This window comes from Danio rerio, chromosome 15 (genome assembly GCF_052040795.2).
Source record: "Danio rerio strain M-AB ecotype USA chromosome 15, GRCz13ab, whole genome shotgun sequence".
NCBI classification, from domain to species: Eukaryota; Metazoa; Chordata; class Actinopteri; order Cypriniformes; family Danionidae; genus Danio; species Danio rerio.
Window position 1 is genome coordinate 6,942,370 of NC_141035.1, and position 24,783 is coordinate 6,967,152.

Genomic DNA, 24,783 nt, shown 5'->3' on the forward strand with positions numbered 1-24,783 from the left:
AATAAAAAGTTATACACTTATAAAAGATCCATCAATGACTCAAACCAGCGACCTTTTGGCTCTGAGGCGAAAGTGCTAATCATTTAGGCACAATACTTCCCTTGACTGACTACAATAACTCATTAAAGAAAAGAATAACGAAAAAAAATCAATACTTCAAATATATGACCTTGTGAACCTTTATATACTGTATACAGTTCATTTGTCTCTCCATTATGGAAACAGCTGACTTGTACTGCCAATCACAAAGCAATCAAATGTGTGCTATTACAGCAGTGTGGTAACGAAAACAGACAGATGGAAAATAATAAAACAATTTGTATAGGTAACACTTTATTTTGATGATCCATTTGAGAATAAGACTGTCTGCTTAATATCTGTTGATACTGACGTTCAACAGACATTTAACTGACTATAAGAAACTTTGCAAGTACATGTCAACTTGCACTAACCCCAACCTAACAGTCTACTTATAATTTAATGAGAATTAGTTGGTTTGTAGATGCAAACAAACGGACCATCAAAATAAAGTGTGACCTTTGAATGCTTTCTTTGAACATGAAATAGATTATGCTGAAACTGAAAATTTGAGATTATTTCATCACCCCGGTCTTCCTATTTAATGGCCTACAACCACATGTTTACCATAAAATAGGATCTTCAACAATGTGGTGTTAAAAAATTAACCCCTTTTTTTTTTTAGCTATTCCTATTCCGACATTCAACAGAATGACAAGTCAGAGGGTTTCAGAGGGTTGTCTTGCCTGTTTCCATCATAGATAACATGTAATGTTGTTTTTCTGCCACCGCAATGTGCATAACTTCAAATTTGTCTATAAACTAGACAAGGTTTAACTAATCTTTCAAGCTAAAGAAATAAGTTTGAAAGGGGTGTGACTTCCCTGCTGTAAATTCCGGCTTAAACCAGCCTAAGCTGGTTGGCTGGTTTTAGCTGGTTGACCAGCCTGGTTTTAGAGGGGTTTTGGCCATTTCCAGCCTGGTCTTACCTGGTCAGGCTGGAAAATGACCAGCTAAATCCAGCTAAAACCAGCTTGACCAGCTTGACCTGGTTTAAGATGGACACAGCTGGTTTTAGCTGGGCTCCCAGCCTGGTTAGGCTGGTCAAGCTGGATTTAGCTGGTCATCTCCCAGCCTGACCAGCTAAGACCAGGCTGGAAATAGCTGGAAACCAGCCTGGAAATGGCCAAAACCACTCTAAAACCAGGCTGGTCAACCAGCTAAAACCAGCCAACCAGCCTATGCTGGTTTAAGGGGTTTTTTTCAGCAGGGTTAATATTTACCTTATAACTTACCTTCTATAATACGGGTCTCAAAGTGCGGGCCTGGAGGCCATTTCTCCCTCTGGCCAGCAACTGACGTCAAAAATGTAACAAGATTTGGACCACCAAAACATATCATTTTGAACAACGATCATTGTCGTGCAGTCGTGTCTAGCCACTTGTGATTTTGACCTGCCACCTAGTCGACATTTAAAGTACTGCATTCAGATTAGTTTTTCTTAAATTTTTTCTCAGTGTACGTTCGATAGTAACTCACATGCGTTTTAATTCTGTGTGCGTTTTAATATGACCGTAAGTGCTCTTTTTTTACTAAAGCTCTATTTTTGGTTAATATTCAAGGGTCTGTTGATTATTAACACTTTTATAGCACTTGTGTTTTGTTGTACAAACACTTCATGGCTTACAAATTATGCTGGTGGTGTAACAAATATGATAATTTTGCTAATATTCGATTCAAATGGTCTCATTTAATAGATTTTCCTAAAAGGAAAGACTTACATAAAAACTTTGTGCATTAGTAAAATTGTACTGCTAGTTGAACTGAACTTGTTAACGTAAATGTGAATATGTGCATACTTTTCCTCTCTTTGATGTAGTTTTACAAAAAAAGAAAGATATCGAGAAGAATAACTGCCTGAAAAGTCTCTTTTTGCTGTTTTTATGCTATTGGGACAATACAATTGGTTGGGACAGAATAATAATTATTATGCCTATTATTTTTTGTATTTTCATAGCAATTTTAACTAGCCCTTCAATATGTACAAACAATAAACAAAAAGCTAGAGTTTTGCCTGCATATTATGTTGAAGGATGACTGAGTGTGTCTAACGCTCGGCCATACACACAACAACCACAGATATATTTGATATATTTTGGCCAGCGGAGAAATTAAAATGGTCATGTCCAACTGAGTCTGGTTTCTCTCAAGGTTTTTTTCTTCACTCTCCTATCAGTGAAGTTTTTTTTCCCTCTCCGCTGTCATCTCTAGCTTGCATGGTTCAGGATCGGTAGAGCAACGCATCGATGAATTTGCTCTTCAGTGTTTGGACTCTCAGTAATGACTTTAAACCACACCGAACTGAGCTAAACTGAACTGAACTTAAACACTAAAAACTGAACTACCCTGATCCAGTTACTATGACCATTTATGTGAAGCTGCTTTGACACAATCTACACTGTAAAAGCGCTATACAAATAAAGCTGAATTGAATATATTTCAGCAGCTGATGTGTGACACTGCAGCTGGAAGAACATCCGCTGCGTAAAAACGTGCTGATAAGTTATCGGTTTATTCCGCTGTGGTGACCCTGGATTAATAAAGGGACTAAGCCAACAAGAAAATGAATGAATGAATGATGTGTGACACAATAAATGTGCTGATTTGTTTTATCACGAGTGACAGATAATGCTTGAAATATAAACGTCATGTCTGTTGACTTAAGATGCATCAGTTATGTCAGGTTTCCACTTTTTTCTTGTGCTTGAATGTTAAAACGGGCTTTCTATGAAATGTCAGTCATTGAAATGGCCCCCCGCCAATTTGAGCTTGAGACCCCTGTCCTGTATGCTCAAAACAATCAACAGGCGCACATTTACAGAACCTAAAAGAGGATATGTAAATGCCCTACATAAAAAGCTGTCTTATGACAGTCATCTTCTCCTGTCTAACATTACGAACATATGTAATCCTTGTCTTTGTCCACCCCCCCTTCTCCTATCCCTCTTTCTCTCAATCAAACACTGGTACAGAAATAGCCCTAACTGCAGTGACAACTGAGGTGTAAAATCTAAACTGTTGCTATGGGAAAGAGAAGAGAATGGGCTTGACTGCTATCATACTACCAAATTAATAAGCAGTAGAAAGACGAGCTTTGACACATGCTACTGTATCAGCAATACAGATTACCATGTTAACAGAGTTTACTGGCACAGAGGATGCTATAATTAGAGCCTGAGAGAGCAGAACTGTTTCCAATTAGAGCTCTTGATTAAATCGGCAAAGTTGCTCTTGAACGTGAAAAACGCACATTTGAATAGCAAATGTGAACATCTGCGATGCTAATTAGCTGGTAGCCTAAATAAGGGACAAATTACGTCAATGGAAGAAACTGAGGATTTTGCTTTGCTCTGTTCACATCGCAAGCCAAATTAATCCCTCTCTTTCTCTCCTCCAGGATTTTGCTGACAGTTGTGGTGATATTCCGTATCCTAATCGTGGCCATTGTTGGTGAAACCGTCTATGAGGATGAGCAGACCATGTTTATCTGCAACACCCTCCAACCGGGCTGCAACCAGGCCTGCTACGACAAAGCCTTCCCCATTTCCCACATCCGATACTGGGTCTTCCAGATTATCCTTGTCTGTACACCAAGCCTGTGCTTCATCACCTATTCAGTACACCAGTCAGCCAAACAGCGTGACCGCCGCTACTCCTTCCTCTACCCAATAATGGAAAAGGACTACAGTCGTGAGGGTACGCGTAAACTACGCAACATTAACGGCATTTTGGTGCAGCACTCTGAAAGTGGCGGTGGAAAGGATGAACCTGATTGCTTAGAGGTAAAGGAGATCCCAAATGCTCCAAGAGGCCTCTTGCATGGCAAGAGTTCAAAGGTACGCCGACAAGAGGGGATTTCTCGCTTCTACATAATCCAGGTAGTGTTCCGCAATGCACTGGAGATAGGTTTCTTAGCAGGGCAGTACTTTCTATATGGCTTCAGCGTTCCTGGCATCTTCGAGTGTGACCGATACCCCTGCCTGAAGGAAGTGGAGTGCTACGTATCCCGACCCACTGAGAAGACGGTCTTCCTAGTGTTCATGTTTGCAGTGAGTGGCATCTGCGTTGTGCTGAACCTCGCTGAACTCAACCACCTCGGCTGGAGAAAAATCAAAGCTGCCATTCGAGGTGTCCAAGCCCGCAGGAAGTCCATCTGTGAGATCCGCAAAAAGGACATGGCCCACCTGTCACAACCGCCAAACCTGGGCAGGACCCAGTCCAGCGAGTCTGCTTATGTTTGATCTCCATTCATCCAAATATGGCGTCGCAAGGAGTTGAAGAGTGGAACGCTGAAATGTCAAGTTGGTTAAGGTACTTGTGTAAATGTTTAAAATGAAGAGAGAGGGGGGGTGGGCTCAATATAGCCATACTCTTTCCCATAAGCCACTCCCTCCCTCTTTGTGGCATACAACAACAGTATGGTGGTAAAGAGAAGAAATGTTGGTGATGTGTCTAATTGGGAACAAGGGTGACAAGGGGAAGGCACTTGGATTCTTTTCTCACACTCGGATCTTGAGGAAAGAGGAAGGATGAGAAAAGGAGAGCACACCATGACTACTTTTCTCCCACTTCCCTCAACCTTAGTCACTGCGAGAAGAAGAGTACTGTTTAGGTTTGCTCTCCTTGGCAGTATATCTGCCTAAAACAAACAACTGGTGACATATAAACATTGTTCCAGCAGTGGCACCCTCACTTTGACACACGACTGAACAAGCATTAACATCTTTTTTTTTTATAATCTCTTTCTGGTTGTTGTACAAGCCTAAGAGATGATTATTACCTTTGCGCAAAGTGTGCCCTTCCACCAAGACACCCGCGATTATGTGTTCCAGTCAAGTATTCCTCCCTCTTGTGGTGCACGAATGTGTGTTTATATGTATGTGTGTGATCAAAGTTGAAAGAATTTCGAGACTGCAGATTCCTTCGTGTTCATTTTCAGTCACATGTTTTGTTTTTCTCGCAAAGATTGGTGCCATTGATTTAAACGACTGTTTATTTCAGATTATTACTTAGATAGATTGTTACAAAGTTAGAATATTAATCTCTTTTTGGGAATGGAAGCCAATTCCGCTGAAAAGAATTTCCATGCTGGTCCAAGGGAGGCTTAATAGCTGGTTATTGCTATTATAACTGGTGGAGCTGCCCACACTTTTAAGCAGAATCAAAAACAATGAAATGTTAGGTAACCAGCATGGCGATTCTGGTGATCATGATTGACAAAGGTAATATTGTTTGTTATGATCATTTTTATGCATGGTGGAGAAACCTGTAGCTAAAAAAAGTGACGTTTTCATAAGTCATATTTCTATCAGATGGTATCTTTCAAAGGCATGTTTACAAAGCCGTATCTGTTGAGATGCAAATTGATGTTCAGTGTTTGTTATTAGGAAAATGAACAATTTAGAGTGTTTTTCTTAGCTTCTCCTTCTTGTCACGTGTTTATCGGCATGCCTTTGTTATTAAGAAAAGATGAATCTTAGAAAAAATACATGTATGCATTGCACTTTGTGGGATGGGAAGAGTGGATAAAAGGAGAAACTCACTCTGGGAAGGACATTAGCGGTGGAAAAGTGAGCCTTTCGAAAAAAAAAAAAAGATCAATTATAAGTTTGTAGGTACTGTATGTATGTATATGTAGCTGTGATCCACTGTGTGCCTTTGTTTACACAGTGTGGGTTAAAGCAGGGTGTAACTTCTCTAACAAAATCACCCAGATAACATTGAGTCGTCATTCAGCAAGCACTAGCACTAGCTTAGACCCACTATGGAAAGTACTTGTGCCTACACAGCCCTGACACCACTCTGCAAGTGCACATGAACCCAGTGTAGACAGAACACAGTGCAGCTAACACAGGACAGCTAGCTGACGTACCGCAGACACAGAAAACACAGATGCAGAGAGAAAGAGAGGAAACTGCAGAGGCCCTTTATAGGAACACAATGTGTCCTGATTTAGAAAAGAAAAATACTTTCACTGGAAAGTGTGTTTATGTTTAGCATGACATGTAGTTTAGCCACAATTCTGATTCAGGCCAGAATTTAGTTTGAGGATGGATATCGTTGCTCACACATCTAAATTCAATGAGAGGTATAAAATAGGTCACGTTTGAGGCTCGCAATGCCAGATTTGTTTTACTTCAAATGTAAACAGCTCATAAATGATTCGTAAAACCTTTCTTACACAACCTTGCTGCCTCTGAGATAAGAACCAGGAATTCTATGCTTACATTTACAGTCCAGAATTAAATCTCATCAAGTGGCAAATTTGATTGATCAGTACATAAACGAAGTTTCTCGCTAGTATATTAGGAACCTCAACAATGATGAAGTCATGGTTCAAGCCATTCAAACTGTGCAAATAAAAATTTAGTTTATTAAACTATTAGCTACTGGGTTATTATCTGCCTATTATTAAAATATTTGCTGTGTATAAATACTAATGAAGTATAATCTTAGGTCACACTTTATTTTGATGGTTTGCTTGTTGAATTTAATTTACATTGCACCCTCATGCCAACTAATTCTCATTAGATTATACGTAGACTGCTAGGTTGGGGTTTGGGTTGTTGTAGTTAAGTTGACATGTACATTTCTTACAGTCAGTTAAATGTCTGTTGAAGGAGCAGTATCAACATGTATTAAGCAGACAGTCTAATACTCATATGGACTATCAAAATAAAGTGTTATCCAATCTTGTTTTACACCCCTAATACTACACTCTAAAAAAATATATATATATTTTAAAGTTTATTTTTTTAAATATACGGTATATATTTAATTTTACGTAAAAAAACGTTACATTACGGCTGTTAAATTACAGAAACATACTGTAAAAAAAATGATATTAAATTACAGAAATTTCCCTAAATTTACATTTCTGGTATATTTCTGTAATTTAATATCTGGTATTTTTACAGTAAATTTCTGTAATTTAACAACCATTATTTTACGGGGGGGTTTTTCAGCACCCCAGCTGCCGGAAATAAATAAAAAAATTATGGATTTTTTTTTTTTACAGTCTACCCAGTACATGAATTCAAAAATGACCATTCTAACTATTACTAAGCAGCAAATTAGTAGTTAATTAAGCTAAAGTTCTTAGTTAATGGTGTAGCTTAAAATAAAGTGTGACCAAAAAGTGTTGTTTTAAATTGATTTATATATTTAGAGCTCAATAGCTTACCCAGCTATGACAACTTCCGCTGCTGAGAAACAAGGAAATGTGAAAAGGGTCTATTGTGCCGGTAACATTTTACAATATGTGTGCACTAATATGCATTACATAATGCTTACTGTAGCTAATGCTGAGTAAATGTATGTCTCATACTGCATCAAACAACCGAACATTCTATATAATTCTGGATTAAGTAATCAATAAATTGGTTTAAACGAAATGAGTCATAATTAGGCCCAAACAGAATCTGTGGACTTTTTTGCTATTTCTTTACAGAATTTTGTAAAAAAAAATCTGTGGATTCATGCGAAATGATTTTCCGTCACTAAAATCTTAATATATGAAATAAAAAAATAATACCTTTTGAATTTTTTTAATGTTTATAAAGCAAATCTTATTAGATCCATATATTTGGTAAACAAAGCAAGTCTGTCATATAATCTATCTACCAAAACACAGAAAATATGACTTTACAAACTATATTGTAAATAAATCATATAAATACTTTCAGATTACTCAATAATATTACTAAAATTAATTTAAAAACTGAATAAATTTAAATTTACACAAATTTAAACAAGAAAATAAATAAAGTCAATGATGGGCTACAAATCTGCAGAAATATATGGATTTCTGCGCTCCCAGATTCCGCATGGGCCTAGTCATAATGTATTAATTGTGTCATTGTGGTTATGGCTTCTGAATTAGTTAGTTAGTCCTGTGCTTAAATGAGTAAAGCCAAAACACAATGCTTCCTTTTGTAAATCTTTAGCTAATGATTAATTAAAGCAATTAAAGGACAGCGGAAATCCCTGACCTTGATCAACAAATTTTCACTTTTAGTTAATAATATACAGTTAAAGTCAGAATTATTAGCCCCCCTGTTCATTTTTTCTCCTAATTTCTGTTTAACGGGAGATTTTTTTCAACACATTTTTCAAACAGAATAGCTTTAATAACTCATTTCAAATAACTGATTTATTGAATTTTTGCCATGATGACAGTAAATAATATTTGACTAGATGTTTAGGCAGGTTAGGGTAATTAGGCAAGTTATTGCATAAAGATGGTTTGTTCTGTAGACTATCGGAAAAAAATTGCTTAAAGGGGCTAATAATTTTGACCTTAAAATGTTTTTAAAAAAATTTAAAACTGCTTTTATTCTAGCCAAAATAAAACAAATAAGTCTTTCTCCAGGAGAAAAAATATTATCAGACATACTGTGAAAGTTTACTTGCTCTGTTAAACATCATTTGGGAAATATTTAAAAAAAGAAAACAAATTCTGACTTCAACTGTATGTTATAAGGGATTAAATACAGTTCAAAACATCTGGCTATTGACAGTTTATAGATCATTTAATCTTTTAATAATATATAATGTTTATTGCTGATTTAGTAATCATTAATAAATGATTCACATCTCTGTGAGTTGTGCATTAACTGTGCATTCAGCATTATTTAATGTATAATAGTGCCACTGGGATAACATTGTGGCTACATGTGGCTTTCCTGACACCAAAGTTTAAATATATATTTTGCAGATATAATAATCGGGACCAGTTTATAGTCATTATTGTGTGGGCTAAAAACAATATGCACCCCTATTCTTAGGAACATGTCTCTTTTTTTACACTGTACACTCTCCTGTGTTTGAGAATTCCAGTTACTTTTATTCAGATCTTAAAAAAGGAACAGTGACACTACCAAAACCATAACCTCTGTAACTATGCAGCATAAAAGGGCATCTTTTACAATTAAGCGTATCATTTTCAAGTGCAGTTCAGAGATTATGAAGATTGCTTCCCCAAGTGAGAACTTCTTCATGTGCTTGCATTAATCCACTCTTCTCCTCAGTATATTTTTATAAATCCTATATCAAAGTTTGATTAATAGACAAAGAGAACAATGTTGGATTGTTTTTTATTATTATTATTGTGTTATTATTTATTCCAACTTGTGAATTGTGTATATGTGTGTTTTTCTTTTATACAGTTCTGTAATACGAGGGTTAACGGTGATGACATGGGGACCAGAGTTATAGTTTAAACTGAAAATGTGGCTTTTCTTGCCAAAGTTCTGTTATATGCAACTAAATGGGTTTCAGTGGATGGGGTTGTTCGGTTACTGTAAAGCATGTATAACTGACATGGAATGCACGTTTTTGTTGGTTTTGTTTTCTCAATTTTTTATGAAACAGAGTAGCAGGGACAAGTAAAGGCATGGTTAGACTGAATTGGGGGTTTTTAAGCTTTAATGGGCCATTGACAAATTATTTTAGGGTTTTCAGAACTTCATAGACTGCAGTCTACACATATATATGCAAAGCTCCAATTTCAGCACAACGTTTTGAAATGAGGGAAATGTTTTTTATTATCACATGCAACACAGTCACTGCCAGACAGTTTTGTATAAAATTATAATAATAAATGTTTTGCCAGCAAAAAAAAAAAAAAGTTTCAGTAATCTACCTGCTTGTTTAATTGACATTATGATGATACTCCACTGCCATACACAGCAAAATCCTCTGAGTAAAATTTACTCCGTTTAGATTGTAGGGATAATTTAGTTTGAACCCAAAGAATGACCAGTCTGTCAGATGACAAAGAGCCAGAGTCAGAGATTCAAATCAAGTTAACTGAAGATAGTTTGCAGCAAAAGCCAGCTTCAACACTCGCAATGAGTTTCTTGCCCGCTCTGCTTACAATCACAAAATAAACAACAATTATACAATCTACACGAGACCAGAAAGGGTGTGATTCTTGTTAACTGTTATGCTGTGTTCACATCAGGTGCGGAACGCACGGATACATCGCGATATTCGCTTGTAAATAGACGTGTGAACATTTTGAGTTGATCCGCTTTATTCGCTCGTCAGACTCACTTCACAACTGGCGCGGATTCGCATGATGGGCAGGGCTTGTGCCGGTGATTCAAGCTTCATTGCTAAATGGCTAACATAGATTTTATTGAGAAAATAATTGCGTTTATGTGCTTTATGAAGGCTGAAAAACAGCGTCAACTTGTTTGGAGTCGTGTCTGAGTCTACAAGATTCATTCAGGGGTGCACCTACACTGCAAAAGATGCTTTTCTTACCGAGATTTTTTGTCTTGTTTCTAGTCCAAATATCTAAAAGTTCTTAAATCAAGAAGAGTTTTCTAGACAAGCAATGACATGACTGAGCCGAGCCCAGTTTGATGAACTGTTGTCTGTGCAGCAGGAGGATTTTCCCCCGGGACACCAACAACAGGCGCTACATCATAATCACGCCCCTAACAAGAGCAAGCTCCTGATTGGATGCAGTGCGAAAGTCCGGTGTAGTTCCGATTTTCAAACTTGAGCATTTTACGCAAATGCACAACACTCAACTCGTACTTCATTAGTGTAAATCGCATCATTTGCGCTGCCTCAGTCGCGCGTATCACACCGCAGGATGACTAGTCATACCTTTGCATTGACTTAACGTGTAAAACACTCACGGTTGACTCTTCTTCCTCGTCTGGTGTGAACAAGGCGTTACGATTGGTCATGGCAAAGATAGACAATTCTAAATATGTACGTCAATGCGGGGTCGTATCTGAGTCCAGCTAGGGATGGCGACAGGAGGCTTGGGTCAGGTCGCCAGTAGACAGTTAAGAGCTGGTCTCAGACCAGTAGAACTGACCCATCGGATGCATATACACAGGCAAGGGACAATCTGTTATAAAAACCTAAGGTTGTTTCTTCGTACTCTCACCTTTCTTACCAAACTAGTTCAAAACTGGTAATAACAGCATTAAGGCTGCCATATTCTTACTACACACAATTAACAAAGCAAAATTAACACGTAATTATAATATCAAAATCACTTTAGACAGTATTAACACATAGCAATACAAATAGGAAAACAGTTGTATAAGTGTTTTTAATCATCAAGCCCTTCAGTTCTACTCGAGGTCTGACCTCTGACCTAATTTGGTGGCTCCTGAAAATAGAGTCAGGCAAAAGCACTGAACATTCTTATATTAAGCAATGTGTAAACTTAATTCATAATTCAATCAATCGTATTAATAAAGTAATAAGAAAAAGGATAAATGTTGATCCATGCTGGGGCGGATTTAAATCCATCAAGTATTTGGTTCCTTTCTAAATTGGTTCAAGCTACTCAAGGTAATGAGACAATGAAAGGATGAAATAGGTGATGATTGAGCACTGATGAAGATGAACAAGTGCTATTGATAAACAGAAACACAGAAGGGAAACACAAAACTACAACAGACTTCAGTTGCAACCTTAGATGAAATCTGCTGAAATATAATATATTGAATCTCTCAAAATCTCAGCAGAGGATCAATAAGCAACTCCACAAACAGCAGCTTTACTTGTTACCAACCTGTTTGCCCTTATTTAAAGATGAACTAAATTCCCTCTGAACTTAGTCAATTTTACTTAGTGGATTGTGCTGTGTAGTCCATCATATCTAATTTGTTAACTGCTGATATTTCATCAAATCATAATGGCAATTAAATACCCAGAGAACACAGTGGACCAATGCATGTGGGGGGAAATGTCTCAGGTGACAGCATTTTTCAAGGGTTCTTCGAATATTATTCAGTATTCAGCTGAATGTTTTGCCCATGTTTTGTAGAGTTATAAAGCAACTCATAAATTGAGAATTGTTTCATACAAGTAGTACATTTCTTACAATCTGTTTTTTAGGGGGGGTGTATACAACGCAGGAAAATAATTTCAGTCGAATCTCTCCTGGCAGTGCCAAAAGGTTTTTACAGCAATCATTCTACCCAGATTTACATATTAAGTAATGAATAAAACAGAGTGAAGTTCATTCCTTTAGCTCAGGAAAAAAGAATCATTCTAATCTCATCCTAATCCCTTTTGAATGATCATCAAATGTCCCAGAATGCTCTCTGAGTGTCTGCCAAAAATCACAGCACCCACTGTCACCGGAGCCTGTGTCCCGGCCATACTTTTCCATTGCAAACCCTGGTTGTCTTCTAAAGCTTTGGCTGCCTTGGCTCATGACCAATCCCTCATTTCGGCACGGACAATTAATTGAGATGCATTTTTAATCTGATGTCCTTTGCTGAATAAACACTGCTATATTTCCAAACAGCTCAGAGAAGCCATTTATTTTACATTTAACCTTATCTAGGGCTAATAATCTTCATTTTTTTGTAAAATAAAATGGCAGTACGAAATTAGTTTGGGACTAAAGTTAAGGGCAGCTTTAACCAATTACAACTCCTGTTTGACACCCGCCACACAAGCCGTACTAATCTCTCAGGAATAAGAAGAGTTGCAGCTCCTAATCACTCCCAGCTGCTTAGACAGCCATATAAACACTGGATTAGCATTTGGCATACGCAAAAGGGCAGGCGAATCATCAATCCCTTGTACCTGTACCATCAGAGGACAAATCACATCAACACATGCCACCATGACTCAGGAGCTGCGCAAAAAGCATCAATCCTAAAATCAATATTTATATACAGAGAGAGATAGAGCAGCAAGAGAAATCAGGGTCCATTCTGTCTACAGGGAAACTTTATTGCAGAGCTGAAAATACATTTCAAACCATTGCAATTTGTGATTTCAATTAACCTTGAAAACATGATGCATAAGTAACTGTTTAAATACAGTGGACCTTTTGCTAAGCTTTGCCTCCTTGCTTACTGTTATTTAGAATATGGAAAACTGAATTGTCTCATCCCTGCAGGCACAGGATGTCAACATGACGTCATATTGACGTACCCCAACATTGTGAGAACGCTGGATGTTGTTCGGAAATGAAAATTTGGTTGATGTTAAAACACAATGTCAGGCTGATGTTAATGTCCTACGTCCAACCTAAAATTAACCTAAAATCAACCAAATATCAACGTCTAATCATGTTACACATTGACGTTGTGTGGACCTTACCGTTATGACATCTATCGGATGTTGGATTTTGGTCACTTTCCAACACAACCTAAAATCAACCAAATATCAACATCTGATCATGTTAAACCTTGATGTTGTGCGGACGTTACTACAATGACATCTACCGGACTTTAGATTTTGGTTACTTTCCAACACAACCTAAAATCAACCAAATATCAACGTAATTTAACGTTGTTATTGGATGTCAAAATAACGTTGTCCTTAGATGCTTGGTAGACATTGAATTTCGGTCACCTGATGTCATGACCTTAATCTAACCTAATTTGAACGTCTTATGATGTTGTTTGCCTGCTGGGATGCATTAAAGATATAGTTCACCCAAAAGTGAAAATTACCTCACAGTTTTCTTTCTTTCTTGTGTGGTTTTGAGCCTTTATGCGCTTCTTTTCTTTTTTATTAACACAAAAGAAGATATCCTAAAGAACACCAGTTGTTGGACTGCAAAAAAAAGCTTTTCTTACTTATATTTTTTGTCTTGTTTCTAGTCCAAATATCTAAAAAAAAATAAAAAATTTGCATCAAGAAGCATTTTCTAGGCAAGCAAAACAAATTGTCTTGTTTTCAGAAATAATATTCAAACAAAGGGCAATCGCTGGACCCACTTAAATACATCTGTATTGCTGCGAGTTTGTCATGCTCACATTTGTCCTTGATTCTTTGTCATCAAAGTGTATGATATATGAGAAAACATGTCTTCAGAGACATGGTTGCCGAAAATATTGACTGTTCAGTGTCAGCATTCCAAAGGCTTGGTTTTGCTTCTCCTTTGGACTTGTACACTCCTGCCAAAATGAGCAACCCAATGTAGGCTTGAAAATGTCACCAAAGTTTTTCGAGCTGTCCCCATAGACCCTCCTCCCCTCTAAGTTTGTCATTTCAAGTATATAATGTTTAATTGATGGTGTAATGAAAAGCTGAAATGCTGATTTTATGTCTTGAACATGACTGACAGCATATCTGGTGGGCCCTGGAACCATTTAGATGACATTAGCATGACTAAGTCTACCCTGTTGTTCAAGTGGTGAGCGGGACCATGACAATTTTCCATTTTGGGAAGGTAATGTGTCTGCCTGTGGTTTGAAGACAGCAGGTTCAATACTAGGAGTGTCATTCTCATCTGAGGAGGATGCCTCATAATCAGGGTCCTCCTCAAGATTATCCTGTCTCAGACACATTCTCCTTTATGTCACTTTCAATATCAAAACATGTGACAAAAGAAAGCTTCAAGTGGAAGCTTTTATAGCTTTGCACCTACCTGTTAACCATGTTAACTGTTTTTCATTCCCACAAAAAAAACAACAACAAAAAAAAAACACAGGAAACATAACTGTTCTTGAAGGAATTAAGTCCACACCCCCAACACCCCAAAAAAAAAAAAAAAAAAAAAAATTTGCTAGAAAATTCCTCTTGATTTAAGACTTTGTAGATATTTGGACTAGAAACAAGACAAAAAATCTAAATAAGAAAATCATTTTGCAGTGTAGGAACCATAAAATTCCATAGAAGGAAAAAATACTATGAAAGTCAATGGGTGCCAGCAACTAGCGATACTCAAAATGTTGTCTTTTGTGTTCAATAGAAGAAAGAAACTCAAAAAGGGTTTTAAAAAGTCAAGGGTGGGTAAATGATGGCACAATTGTCATTTCTGGGTGAGCTATTCCCTTAATTTGCATCAACAGTGCCCCTAGGTAGTCATTTGTAAAAGTAAAAAGTCTAAAAAGTTTCAAAACTACATGAACTACCTGAAATGAATTGTCTGTATCATTATATTATATTATATTACATTATAATACTATATATATATATATATATATATATATATATATATATATATATATATATATATATATATATATATATATATATATAGTATTACATTCATGTGATGCTTCTTCTATGATCTGCCTTCAACTATTGTAGTTGAGGGTTGATCTACATGAAGAAAAGACAAAACCAAATGTGCATGCACTTCTAAAGAATGAGAAATCAGGCTCATGTTTTCCCCCGCCAGACGTTGTAAGCAGTAAACTAAGCACAACAACGTGGGCAATCTGTCCAATCTGAGATTTTAGAGTGCACGAATCCTTCAATAAACCCTTTCAGATCATCTTTAATATATTAACACAAACTTTTTTCTATAGACAAAGACATGATAGCTGGTTTGATAATATAATTGCAGCAGTTGCAAACCTACACTGTAAAACCCAAAAAGTTAAGGTAACTCAAACAATTTGAGCAAAGCCATTGCAAAAAACAATTTAAGTTAAAAAACTGATCCTAATGAGTACTGTGAACTTAGTTCATTTGAGTAAATGAAGTAATTTGAGCATAGTAAAACCTAATAAATGAAGAAACTTAAACCAACTGAGTACTGTAAATCCCAATAAGTTAAGACAACTCAAACCATTTGAGGAAACCGACTGCAACAAACTATTTAAGTTAAAAAAAACAAATCTATTTGCGTACTGTGAACTTACTCCATTTAAGTTGTGGTATTTATTAACTCATTACTTTCAACACAGAGTTCAAAACTCTTTTCAAATGATTAGAATTAACTATCAGTACATTTTGAGTTAACTACACTCATTTGATTTGATAAAGTTGACTGTTGGGTTTTACAGTGTAAGATTGGTTATTCATTGTTAATGCAATGCGAGTCCACTTATTTACATTTTTCTAAAGATCGTCAGCAGCTCTTTAGTCATTAAAAGAGTCATATTTAGCAGATACTTGCCTATACATCGTTGCTCCACTCTATGTGGCGAACACTGTTACCTGTGGTTGAATGTTTCAGCCACGTCCTTCAGAGATTATACATATTAATGAGGTCAAAGTGCAACCTTTTAATCCAGCGCAAAATAAACAGTCTGCTTACTTTATCTAATTAAAATGGGCTAGAATGTGTGCACTGATTAGGGTTTATTACGTTTTTTTAAATCTGATTTTTTTTTTTTTATCTCATTTGATCTTATTTTGTGTGTGGCAATGATAGATAAAGGTCAACGCACAATTTTGTTCAAATCAGTGTGCTGTTCCCAAATGTGATGTTCCAGAAATATCAAACAGGTGCTGCTAAATGCGTAACTGTAATATGGATTCTTCTGACAGCTGTACATCAGTCGTCAAGTCTACAAATGCCACTATGTCTCTTTGCCCTGTTTCGATTTCTTTGATAGTTTTTTGCTGGATTGAATCCAAGTGAATGATTCTTACTTGTTTCGAATTTCCACAAGGAAGTCTGTTGTTTGGAACACAGATTTCGATTTTGTAACTGACCTTTTTTGAAGGTTTCTTTCTATATGTTTCTGACTTGTGGATTGTGTGCAATGACTTAATTAAACACCTTGAATGAACTCTGTCTTTTAGTGTGTTCTTGTATGTACAGTATAAAAAAATCAACCGATCTGGCTTTTGACGATTAGATGTTATGTTTTTTAAGATTTAAGAAATCTCAGATACATTCAGTGGCGTAGCGCAAAATGCGGAGGCCCCCCTGCAGGGATCACCGACGGGGCCCCCAGTGGGGGGGGGGAGTTTTCCTGGCTGTTAGTATGCAATTTATTTATTTTTTAATTATGAAAATTATAATTTCGCACAGGGATTCCTGACAAAAAGCTTGTGTTTGTGTGTTAAGAAATGTACTATTCACCCTCCCTGTTAAATTTGATCTAATCCGTGTCCTGAAACACACCTCCTCTCCTGCTTTCACTTCTCATACTGACGGAGGGAGCGATTTGTTTGTGAATGAATCTCCGTTATGAACGACTCGTTCCCTTAGCCGACAATGATACAAGTTTCTGGCATCGCAGCATCTCGCTGTCATATTTCTTTTGCATTGTTTGCTGATTTTATTCAACAAAACTAGCATAAGCCGAGTGTTTAATGCGAGTTGGAGCTACTTTGCCTTATGATGAATGCAAGTGACTAAATTATCATCATAACGTTACCTGTTTAGCACAAATTTCAGAACATACAAAAACGTAAAAAACTTAATCTTACCTATGAAATGTTCTGCGTTTTGCTTTGTTTTCTTTGTTTGCTCGTTTCTACACCCGTAGACAGCGCTAAAGTCCCGCATCTTCACGTAATAACACTCTCTTGACTAGTGTGATTGAATGACACTTGTCCTGGGAGCACTGTACCAATGTGGCGGAGCTATAGATGCATGCTCAGGGTCCCTATGCGATATCTAGTGTATATATCTATGTCACAAATTGAGGAGCGGGGAAAGGAGGCGGGGTGGAGCGACAACGCGGGAAATCCTTCACAAACTGAGGAGCGATCACAAAACGAAAGCGGCGAGAGCGTCAAAGTAGCCAGAAGTCATTCATTTTTTAACGAGAACCGGCGGCGAGAAACAGCGGCGCGTCTTCATTGGCTATAACGCGGTTCGGCGGCAAACAATCAGAATGAAGTAGTCCACCGCTTGAGATGAGTTCAGAGAACACAGACCTGTGAACTTTGGTTCCGACCACAGTTGTTCCCAAGAGTTTGATTATTGCGGTTCCTGGATTTTCAATTATTGAAAATCGCGTCGACGTGGGGCCCCCTAATCACGCGGGGCCCCCTCGCGGTGAGTGCCCTGCGGGTTCGTCCGCTACGCCACTGGATACATTGATGCTTTCACATATGGACGATACAAACAATGTGTATAAACCAAGCGGCAACCTCGTCCTCTCCCTCAGGAAGCCAATATGGAAGTAATTAAAACTGCAATTCATTGACTCACCTTTGGGGGCTGGCTCCAGGAAATCCAGATGATTTCTGACTGCAATGGTAAATTGGCCAATTTTACAGCTGATAAAAACATGTTTACAGCCTGGCATAAAAGATAAAGGTTTTAGGACATATAGGTAATATTACCTTTCATGACAACTGTAAGGGGGTGAATTTTTTATAACTCATCCATTTAATTTTTATTAAGTTTTATTGAGGCGACGTAGTGGCGCAGTGGGTAGCACGTTCGCCTCACAGCAAGAAGGTCGCTGGGTCGCTGGTTCGAGCCTCGGCTCAGTTCTGTATGGAGTTTGCATGTTCTCCCTGCGTTCGTGTGGGTTTCCTCCGGGTGCTCCGGTTTCCCCCACAGTCCAAAGACATGTGGTAAAGGTGAATTGGGTAGGCTAAATTGTCTATAGTGTGTGTGTGATTATTGCGGCTGGAAGGGCATCTGCTGTGTAAAAACTTGCTGTATAAGTTGGCGGTTCATTCCGCTGTGGCGACCCTGGATTAATAAAGGTACTAAGCCGACAAGAAAATGAATGAATTTTTATTAAGTCTGCATAATTAGGGGGTGGTCACATGAGTGACAGCTAGGTCTCGTTGGTTGCCATCACATCACCTAAGCTGATTCCGGCTGATAAGCCGCTGAACTCGGCATATACATCATATTTTGTTCTGTTTTATGTGGATTTACACAGTCAGTTGCCTTTTGGAATTATATTCTACAAGTATCAGATAATACAGTATGTTGTATGCACTTAATTGTGCTCACAGACAAGGGGCCCCACGTGATAAGAGCCCCGTGAGCAGAATGCAGCCTGCAGGTTAAGGATGACAGCGGCACCTTAGTGAACACAGGAATTTGAATAATATCATTTATGAAAATTACACCTGCTCAATGAAAATCAGATGATTCACTACATTAATAAATCTGACATAGCTTGATCAAAAATCTTAAAATGGGAGAAAAAGTTTAAGCCATTAATAGAAAGTAATACTGTGGTTAAAAGAGTCTTGTAGATAATGCAATACTTATTTTTTAATCCAAACACAGTAGCATAATAGTGCCATTGTGGTCAGCACATTGAGTTACGAGACGCCGGCCTGAGTTCAAACCTCAACTAAATATTTTTAAAATTATTTTTAGTGTTAAGACATATCATACTGTTACTTATGTAGGTGTACATATTTTATTTTTATTTTTTGTGTGACCACCGTTTCAAAGGACTAGATATCTATAAAGAATTTTGCACAGAATATATATACAGATATTGCAGGAAAGGACATTGTGATGTTTTAAAGAATAGTGTTGGAGATTTAGCTACGCTTTAAGGTTCTCGTATTTATGAAAAATATTTGGGGCTCTATTTTGATGGTCCATGCGCAGAGCGCAAAACTCAGGGCGCAAAAGCTTTTAGGGCGTGTCAGAATGCACATTTGCTAATTTAAGTACAGGAAAATCCGCTTTGCGGCGCATGGTCTAAAAGGGTTGAGTTTATTTTCTTAATGAGTTATAGGTGTGTTTTGAGAATAAACCATTTAGAGTCTCATCTCCCATTCCCTTTAAGAGCCAGCTGCCATAAGCGCATTCGCTATTTACAGGACGTAAAGTGAGAAAGTGGAAAACTGAGCATTTTACTAGCAAACAGTTAACAGTTTTTTTTTTTTTAACAGAAAACAGTTAAACAGAGCATCAACTGCGTGAGAATGAGAGATAATGGAACTACTTTCACTTTCGCTCCTGGATAGGGAAACCTTTATGCACAGACATCAATTAGTCTATAAATAATTAATTGCGTTTGTTAAGCGCAAATATTAGTTTCAAAACTATTTCTAAATTCAGTTCTAATTTCCAGCAAACTAATAAATGAATAATAATAACGAAGTGTGGTCAAAAACCTGAGTTATATCCTAAAACACATGCTGTGCCCCATATAGTCTAAAACCAGACAGGTGGGCAAATCTAAGCTTGTTTTTAATAAAACAAATATAAATATGGATATAATAAATAATACTGCTAATAATAATAACATTATACAAAAGCAAATTGTTATGAATGAACTGAAAAAGCCTCCTGAGAAGAAGACATAAAAGCAGTGGTTTTTCATATTAATGCAGGCTAGAAAATAATGTTTTGTAATATTTTAATCCTTTATATTTATATTCTATATCTATTCTTATTATATCCTATATATATCCTTAATGTTTAATTTTCTTCATATGTAAATAAATTTGCCTATTGTTCTTTTGTGTGTATTAAGCAGTGTGTAAGAACGCCTGTGGGCGCACATATGAGCGCAAATGCATTTGCTATTTGAACAGCGTAGCGCAACGCCTCAAAACGACTCTTGCGCCAAGCTGAAACTAGCAAACAAGTATTGCGCCGCTCCTTGCACCACATTGCGCCGGGTGTATAATAGGGCCCTTGAAGTTATAAAGTAGCTGTGTACCTGAAAAAGACATGATAGTGTCATTAGAAACTGAATTGAAATGACCTTATTTTAGTATGATCAGTCGTGAACTGAGGTGGGCCGGTCTAAGGCTTGAAACTCCATGGCTGAAAAGGAGTCCCACTCTGGCCCGTATCATTTCTGTAAATGTATTTGTTTTACTTCAGATCATTTATCATTTATAATTTTTTTAGACCTGTAATGCACTCCAGAATCTGACAGATTGATTAGCTGTAGGCTATAAAACAGTCATCTGAAATGTCACAGTGTTATGCCTGGATTTCATAAACAGCCTTGTATTTATTAACACTGACTATATTTGAAGTATCTGGAAGTAATTTGCGTTTTCCTCCTGTAGAAAAATGTCATAAGAACAATGTTTAGTGGCTCAATGTTTTACAACAATTTTTAAAAAAAGACTAAACACTTTAGTGATATAGCGTACAACAAAGCACATGTGGTCAGAACACAAACAAGTCGCAGGTAATGTAGTATTAGCTCCTCCCAAAGAAAAACCCGTCTATTTAAAATGCTAGCAGGTGTTTGTATAGCTCTGCTCACGCTCCACCTCTTTGCCCTTGTTTGGTCACCCTAGGTGGGTGCGAACAAAATGGCGATGGTTGGCTATGCCTACTTGTTGCTTCACTTGCACTCTTCAGAAACCTATGAGTGATGTCACGGATACTATTTCCATATCTCTTACAGTCTATTGTATAAACACAGAGACAATTGCCTCTACACACCATGGAACAAGAATGAGGGAAAGGTCATTGTCCCGCACTCCCTTTCCTTCACCCAGGGCCGGCGCGTCCATAGAGGAGACCTAGGCGGCCGCCTAGGGTGGCAGTATAGAGAGGGCGGCGTCCGCGACACCTCCATCAGCACCCGCGTGTCCTCAGTTATATCCGCGCATAGGGCGGCAGAATTGAGGTCCGCGACACCCGCGCATCCTCAGTTATATCCGCGCATAGGGCGGCAGAATAGAGAGCGCGGTGTCCGCGACACTTTCCTCCCTCCCTCCCTCAGCACCCGTGCATCCTCAGTTATATCCGCGCATAGGGCGGCAGAATAGAGAGCGCGGTGTCCGCGACACCTTCCTCCCTCCCTCCCTCAGCACCCGCGCATCCTCAGTTATATCCGTGCATAGTGCGCCGAAAAAGAGGTCCGCGACACCTCATTTCATTTTCATAACCGGTCACTTTCGTTTTCACATAGGGATTGAGGGCGGCGTGATCGTCCTCTGCCTAGAGCGGCAGTTCAGCTTGCTCCGGCCCTGCCTTCACCCACACTCCTCTTCATCCAACTCAATAAACAAAGACAAAGAATGGTCATCTCAAAGTATGAATGTTCTGAGTCAATGCAAGACTTTTTCCATCATGTTTGATATCATATGAAATGTCTCACTGATACAACGGTCTCGTTCTCACAGAAATAGGCGTAATCTAGGTGAACACTTGAAAGTTTAGAAATCTCTGACCCACTACAAAAGGGGTGTCATTTGTCAGGGTTTTTTTTTCTTTTCTAAATTACCTCTTGATTCCCACAGCAGGTGTGTTCTCAATGTTGTTTCAGACACCCCCACTAGGAGAACATTTTACTATGGGTTGACTAATGCTGCGTTCAGACTGCATGATTTTCAAAGTAGATGAAAATTCTACTTTCACAGATGTTTTCACACTGCATGACTATCTGGGCTAGCGTTTGGTCGCTGTTTTGTTTACACTGCAAGATGGATTAGCGACAGGGGCTTTCACACTGCAAGACTTTACAACAGAAGGAATCACAACAATTTTGTCCAAACTACGTCTCACAACCAAAAACATGTAGTATTTCTTTTGTTATTAACTACATAATGAGAAAGAAGCCTTTAATGGGGTAGAAAATGTACATATTTGCTCACCTGGCAATTTCCCCTCAACTTTTATTGTGGTATTGCTCAGATGACACGTCAAACAGACATGAGTGCTCCTGCCAAATTTACTCAAGTGTTTCCCCCAAGTGTGCCGCAAGCCTACGTTTGAGTGAAGGTTTCGGCCGTTAGATCGCCCCCTGGGGGCTGGCTGCAGTACAAGTCATAAAGCCCGCCTCCTCCGTGTTAATGAAGGAGACTTGAGCCCAAATAAAAAAAAATATTACACTTGCAATAAAATGTCCCGAAAGATGGTTCTGGTTGATTAAGGCACTGGTTATTGTGCTGAAATAGGTGCAGATCTTCATTTTTGTAAACAGTTTGTTTTTAGCAGTAATTTAATGCTGGGCGTGTCATCGTGATTGACAGCTGTGATTGACAGTTTCTCAAAGCGCGGCGTCTGAGCTTCAGCAGGAGACTGAAGTAGACTGAAATGTTATTATTCGATTTCTGTGTTATTTTACCATGACAAAATGAGTTCAGCAGTAAACTATAGTTTCTGACATACATGTTCCTGGTGGAACACTGTTTATTCGCTAAGTTCAGGGCTTTTTTCGGGCTTTATTAGTTTGCTGATACACGCCTAGCCACCCAGATAGCAAAACACAGTTCCGGCTAGATTCTCGCCTGCCGGAGACTTATCTCTTAGAGCTCAGACTGACTAATGTTACCTCTGCTGGACCTACTCCGGATGCCTGGACTCACTACCCAATTCCAGCCCGAGTCAATCGAGCCAGATGCGGCGGCCGAGCGAGCAGGCGCTGCCGCATGCGAGCCGGAATCAGCCCGCGACTCCGCGAGTAAGTTATGTGTTGCGGCCTGGAGCTGGCGCGATTGAATATATAAAACCCTCATATTTGTTTACGTTATTACATCCATTTGTGTTTATATGACAGCAAACGCATGCTGAGAAGTTCGGGGGGCGTAGTTGATTTTACATAAAGCGTTTGGTTGGAAGCTCGACTCTGCTTATTTTCGCGGCTCCTCCTCTGGCTCCATCAGACAATCCTTCTGCGCATGTCTGGCTCCAATTTCAGCAGTCTTTTGCGACAGTTTGTGCCCGTCAAGCAGGCGTTTTGCCCTCAAGGCGTTCAATGGGAAAAAGGGCTGTCGCGTCGTCCATATTTTTTACAGTCATTGGTTTCCCCCCAATTCTTGGGTCCAAATAAACTGAAAATGACTGCTTTTAACCTCTCCCCCAACCTCCCGCTCGCCTGCAGGTACCCGTACTAGTGAATGCTGCTCTCTCACTAGCTATGTTTCCAACCAAAAATGCGAATAAAACTTTATGCGCAAAACTGGATTATTGCATAAAAGTTGTGCGAATGAAGCATCGTTTCCATCCAACGAGTCAAAGCGAACAAAATCGTCACTTCCTGATTAACTGGTGCCAAATATCAACAGTAAAAACTGCATTTGCTGCAGTAGGAGAAGCTGCATCAATCTTTTCTAAATGAATGCGCCTCAGAAGACAATCCTGACAAGCAGTGAGTGCGCAGTGGCGTTTGAAGGTGTCAGACGCGGAGCACAGGCGCTCTTGATTCTGGAGGTCATTAATAATATAATAACATTAATACTGAAATTTTAAGGTGTTTTATAATTACCAAAACAACATTTCAGATGTTTTATAATGTGCTCAGCCTGACGTTTTATCCATTCACACACATTTTAAGCATCACATGATCTCTTTTAACAAAATCACATGACCTTTTTTAATGCGCATGCTGGAGTTTATGCGGTAAAAGTGTTTCCATCTCAGTTTATGCGCATATTTTCTTATCGAATAAAAAGTTTATCCTACCCAGTTAGGCGCATACGTTTTTTATGCGCATTTTCAAAATTTATGCGCATCATGGTGTTTCCATCAACTGTTTTTTTTGCAAATGTGCATAAAATAGGTGGATTGAAACATAGCTACTGGCTGTAGGTGATCGCCGATGTTATTTTTAGTCAAAACTAATTTCACACGGGATGATTTGAATCGCAAAACAGTATGCCAAATATTTCACAGGCATCGGCGACTCATTGGCGATTCTCTCAGATTGCGTCTTTGATAGTTTACACTGTTATTGTTACTCGCATGAACGATTACTGATTCGCTTGTAAATTCAGCCATTTGTCTGTGATTTCTTAAAACCTGTCGTCGAGTCAAAATCGGGGCTAAAATCATGCATTCATTCTGAACTCGGCATAAGAAAAAGCGTCAAGAAGCTCAGGGCAATTCTGCAACCAGATCATGCATATTTTGAAGTCATATATCTTTGAGAATTTAATGTATTGATTTGTTTACAAATTGACTGTATAATTGGCATAATACATATTTACCTGACTATTAAATTGTTATGTTTGAACATATCATGGCAACTCTTTATTCCTATTTATTTTAAATAGATTTTGTTGTCTCCTCATTAGTGATGGACTTAAGTTCAGTTAAGATGAAGCATTGGGCACATTAGCTGTAGAAATCTGACTAACGCTTGATATTAGTTGCATGTACTTAGGTGGAAAAGGAGT

The 24,783-nt window shown here is 38.3% G+C and overlaps 1 protein-coding gene and 2 long non-coding RNA genes across 4 annotated transcripts in view; 2 read left to right on the plus strand and 1 right to left on the minus strand.

Moving 5' to 3' along the window:
* gjd1b (gap junction protein delta 1b) overlaps positions 1-9,686 on the plus strand; it is a 54,168-nt gene extending 44,482 nt beyond the window's left edge. Inside the window, exons 1-2 of one of the 2 annotated variants that reach the window (XM_087283664.1) lie at positions 445-893; positions 1,289-9,686. In XM_087283664.1, the coding sequence (XP_087139790.1) occupies positions 3,558-4,319 (762 nt within the window). In that variant the 5' untranslated portion in view covers positions 445-893; positions 1,289-3,557 and the 3' untranslated portion in view covers positions 4,320-9,686. Of the gene's footprint in view, positions 1-444; positions 894-1,288 lie in introns of those variants that run through there. The other variant, XM_087283663.1, reaches the window with a different exon arrangement.
* Positions 9,687-12,429: 2,743 nt separating this feature from the next.
* LOC141378014 (uncharacterized) lies at positions 12,430-14,690 on the minus strand. Its single transcript, XR_015508984.1, has 2 exons — positions 12,889-14,690; positions 12,430-12,852 (listed from the first exon to the last, which is right to left on the minus strand). It is a non-coding gene; the product is annotated as an uncharacterized LOC141378014 (long non-coding RNA).
* Positions 14,691-17,924: 3,234 nt separating this feature from the next.
* LOC147833572 (uncharacterized) lies at positions 17,925-24,381 on the plus strand. Its single transcript, XR_015509008.1, has 4 exons — positions 17,925-19,271; positions 20,342-20,515; positions 20,583-21,314; positions 21,404-24,381. It is a non-coding gene; the product is annotated as an uncharacterized LOC147833572 (long non-coding RNA).
* Positions 24,382-24,783: the final 402 nt, after the last annotated feature.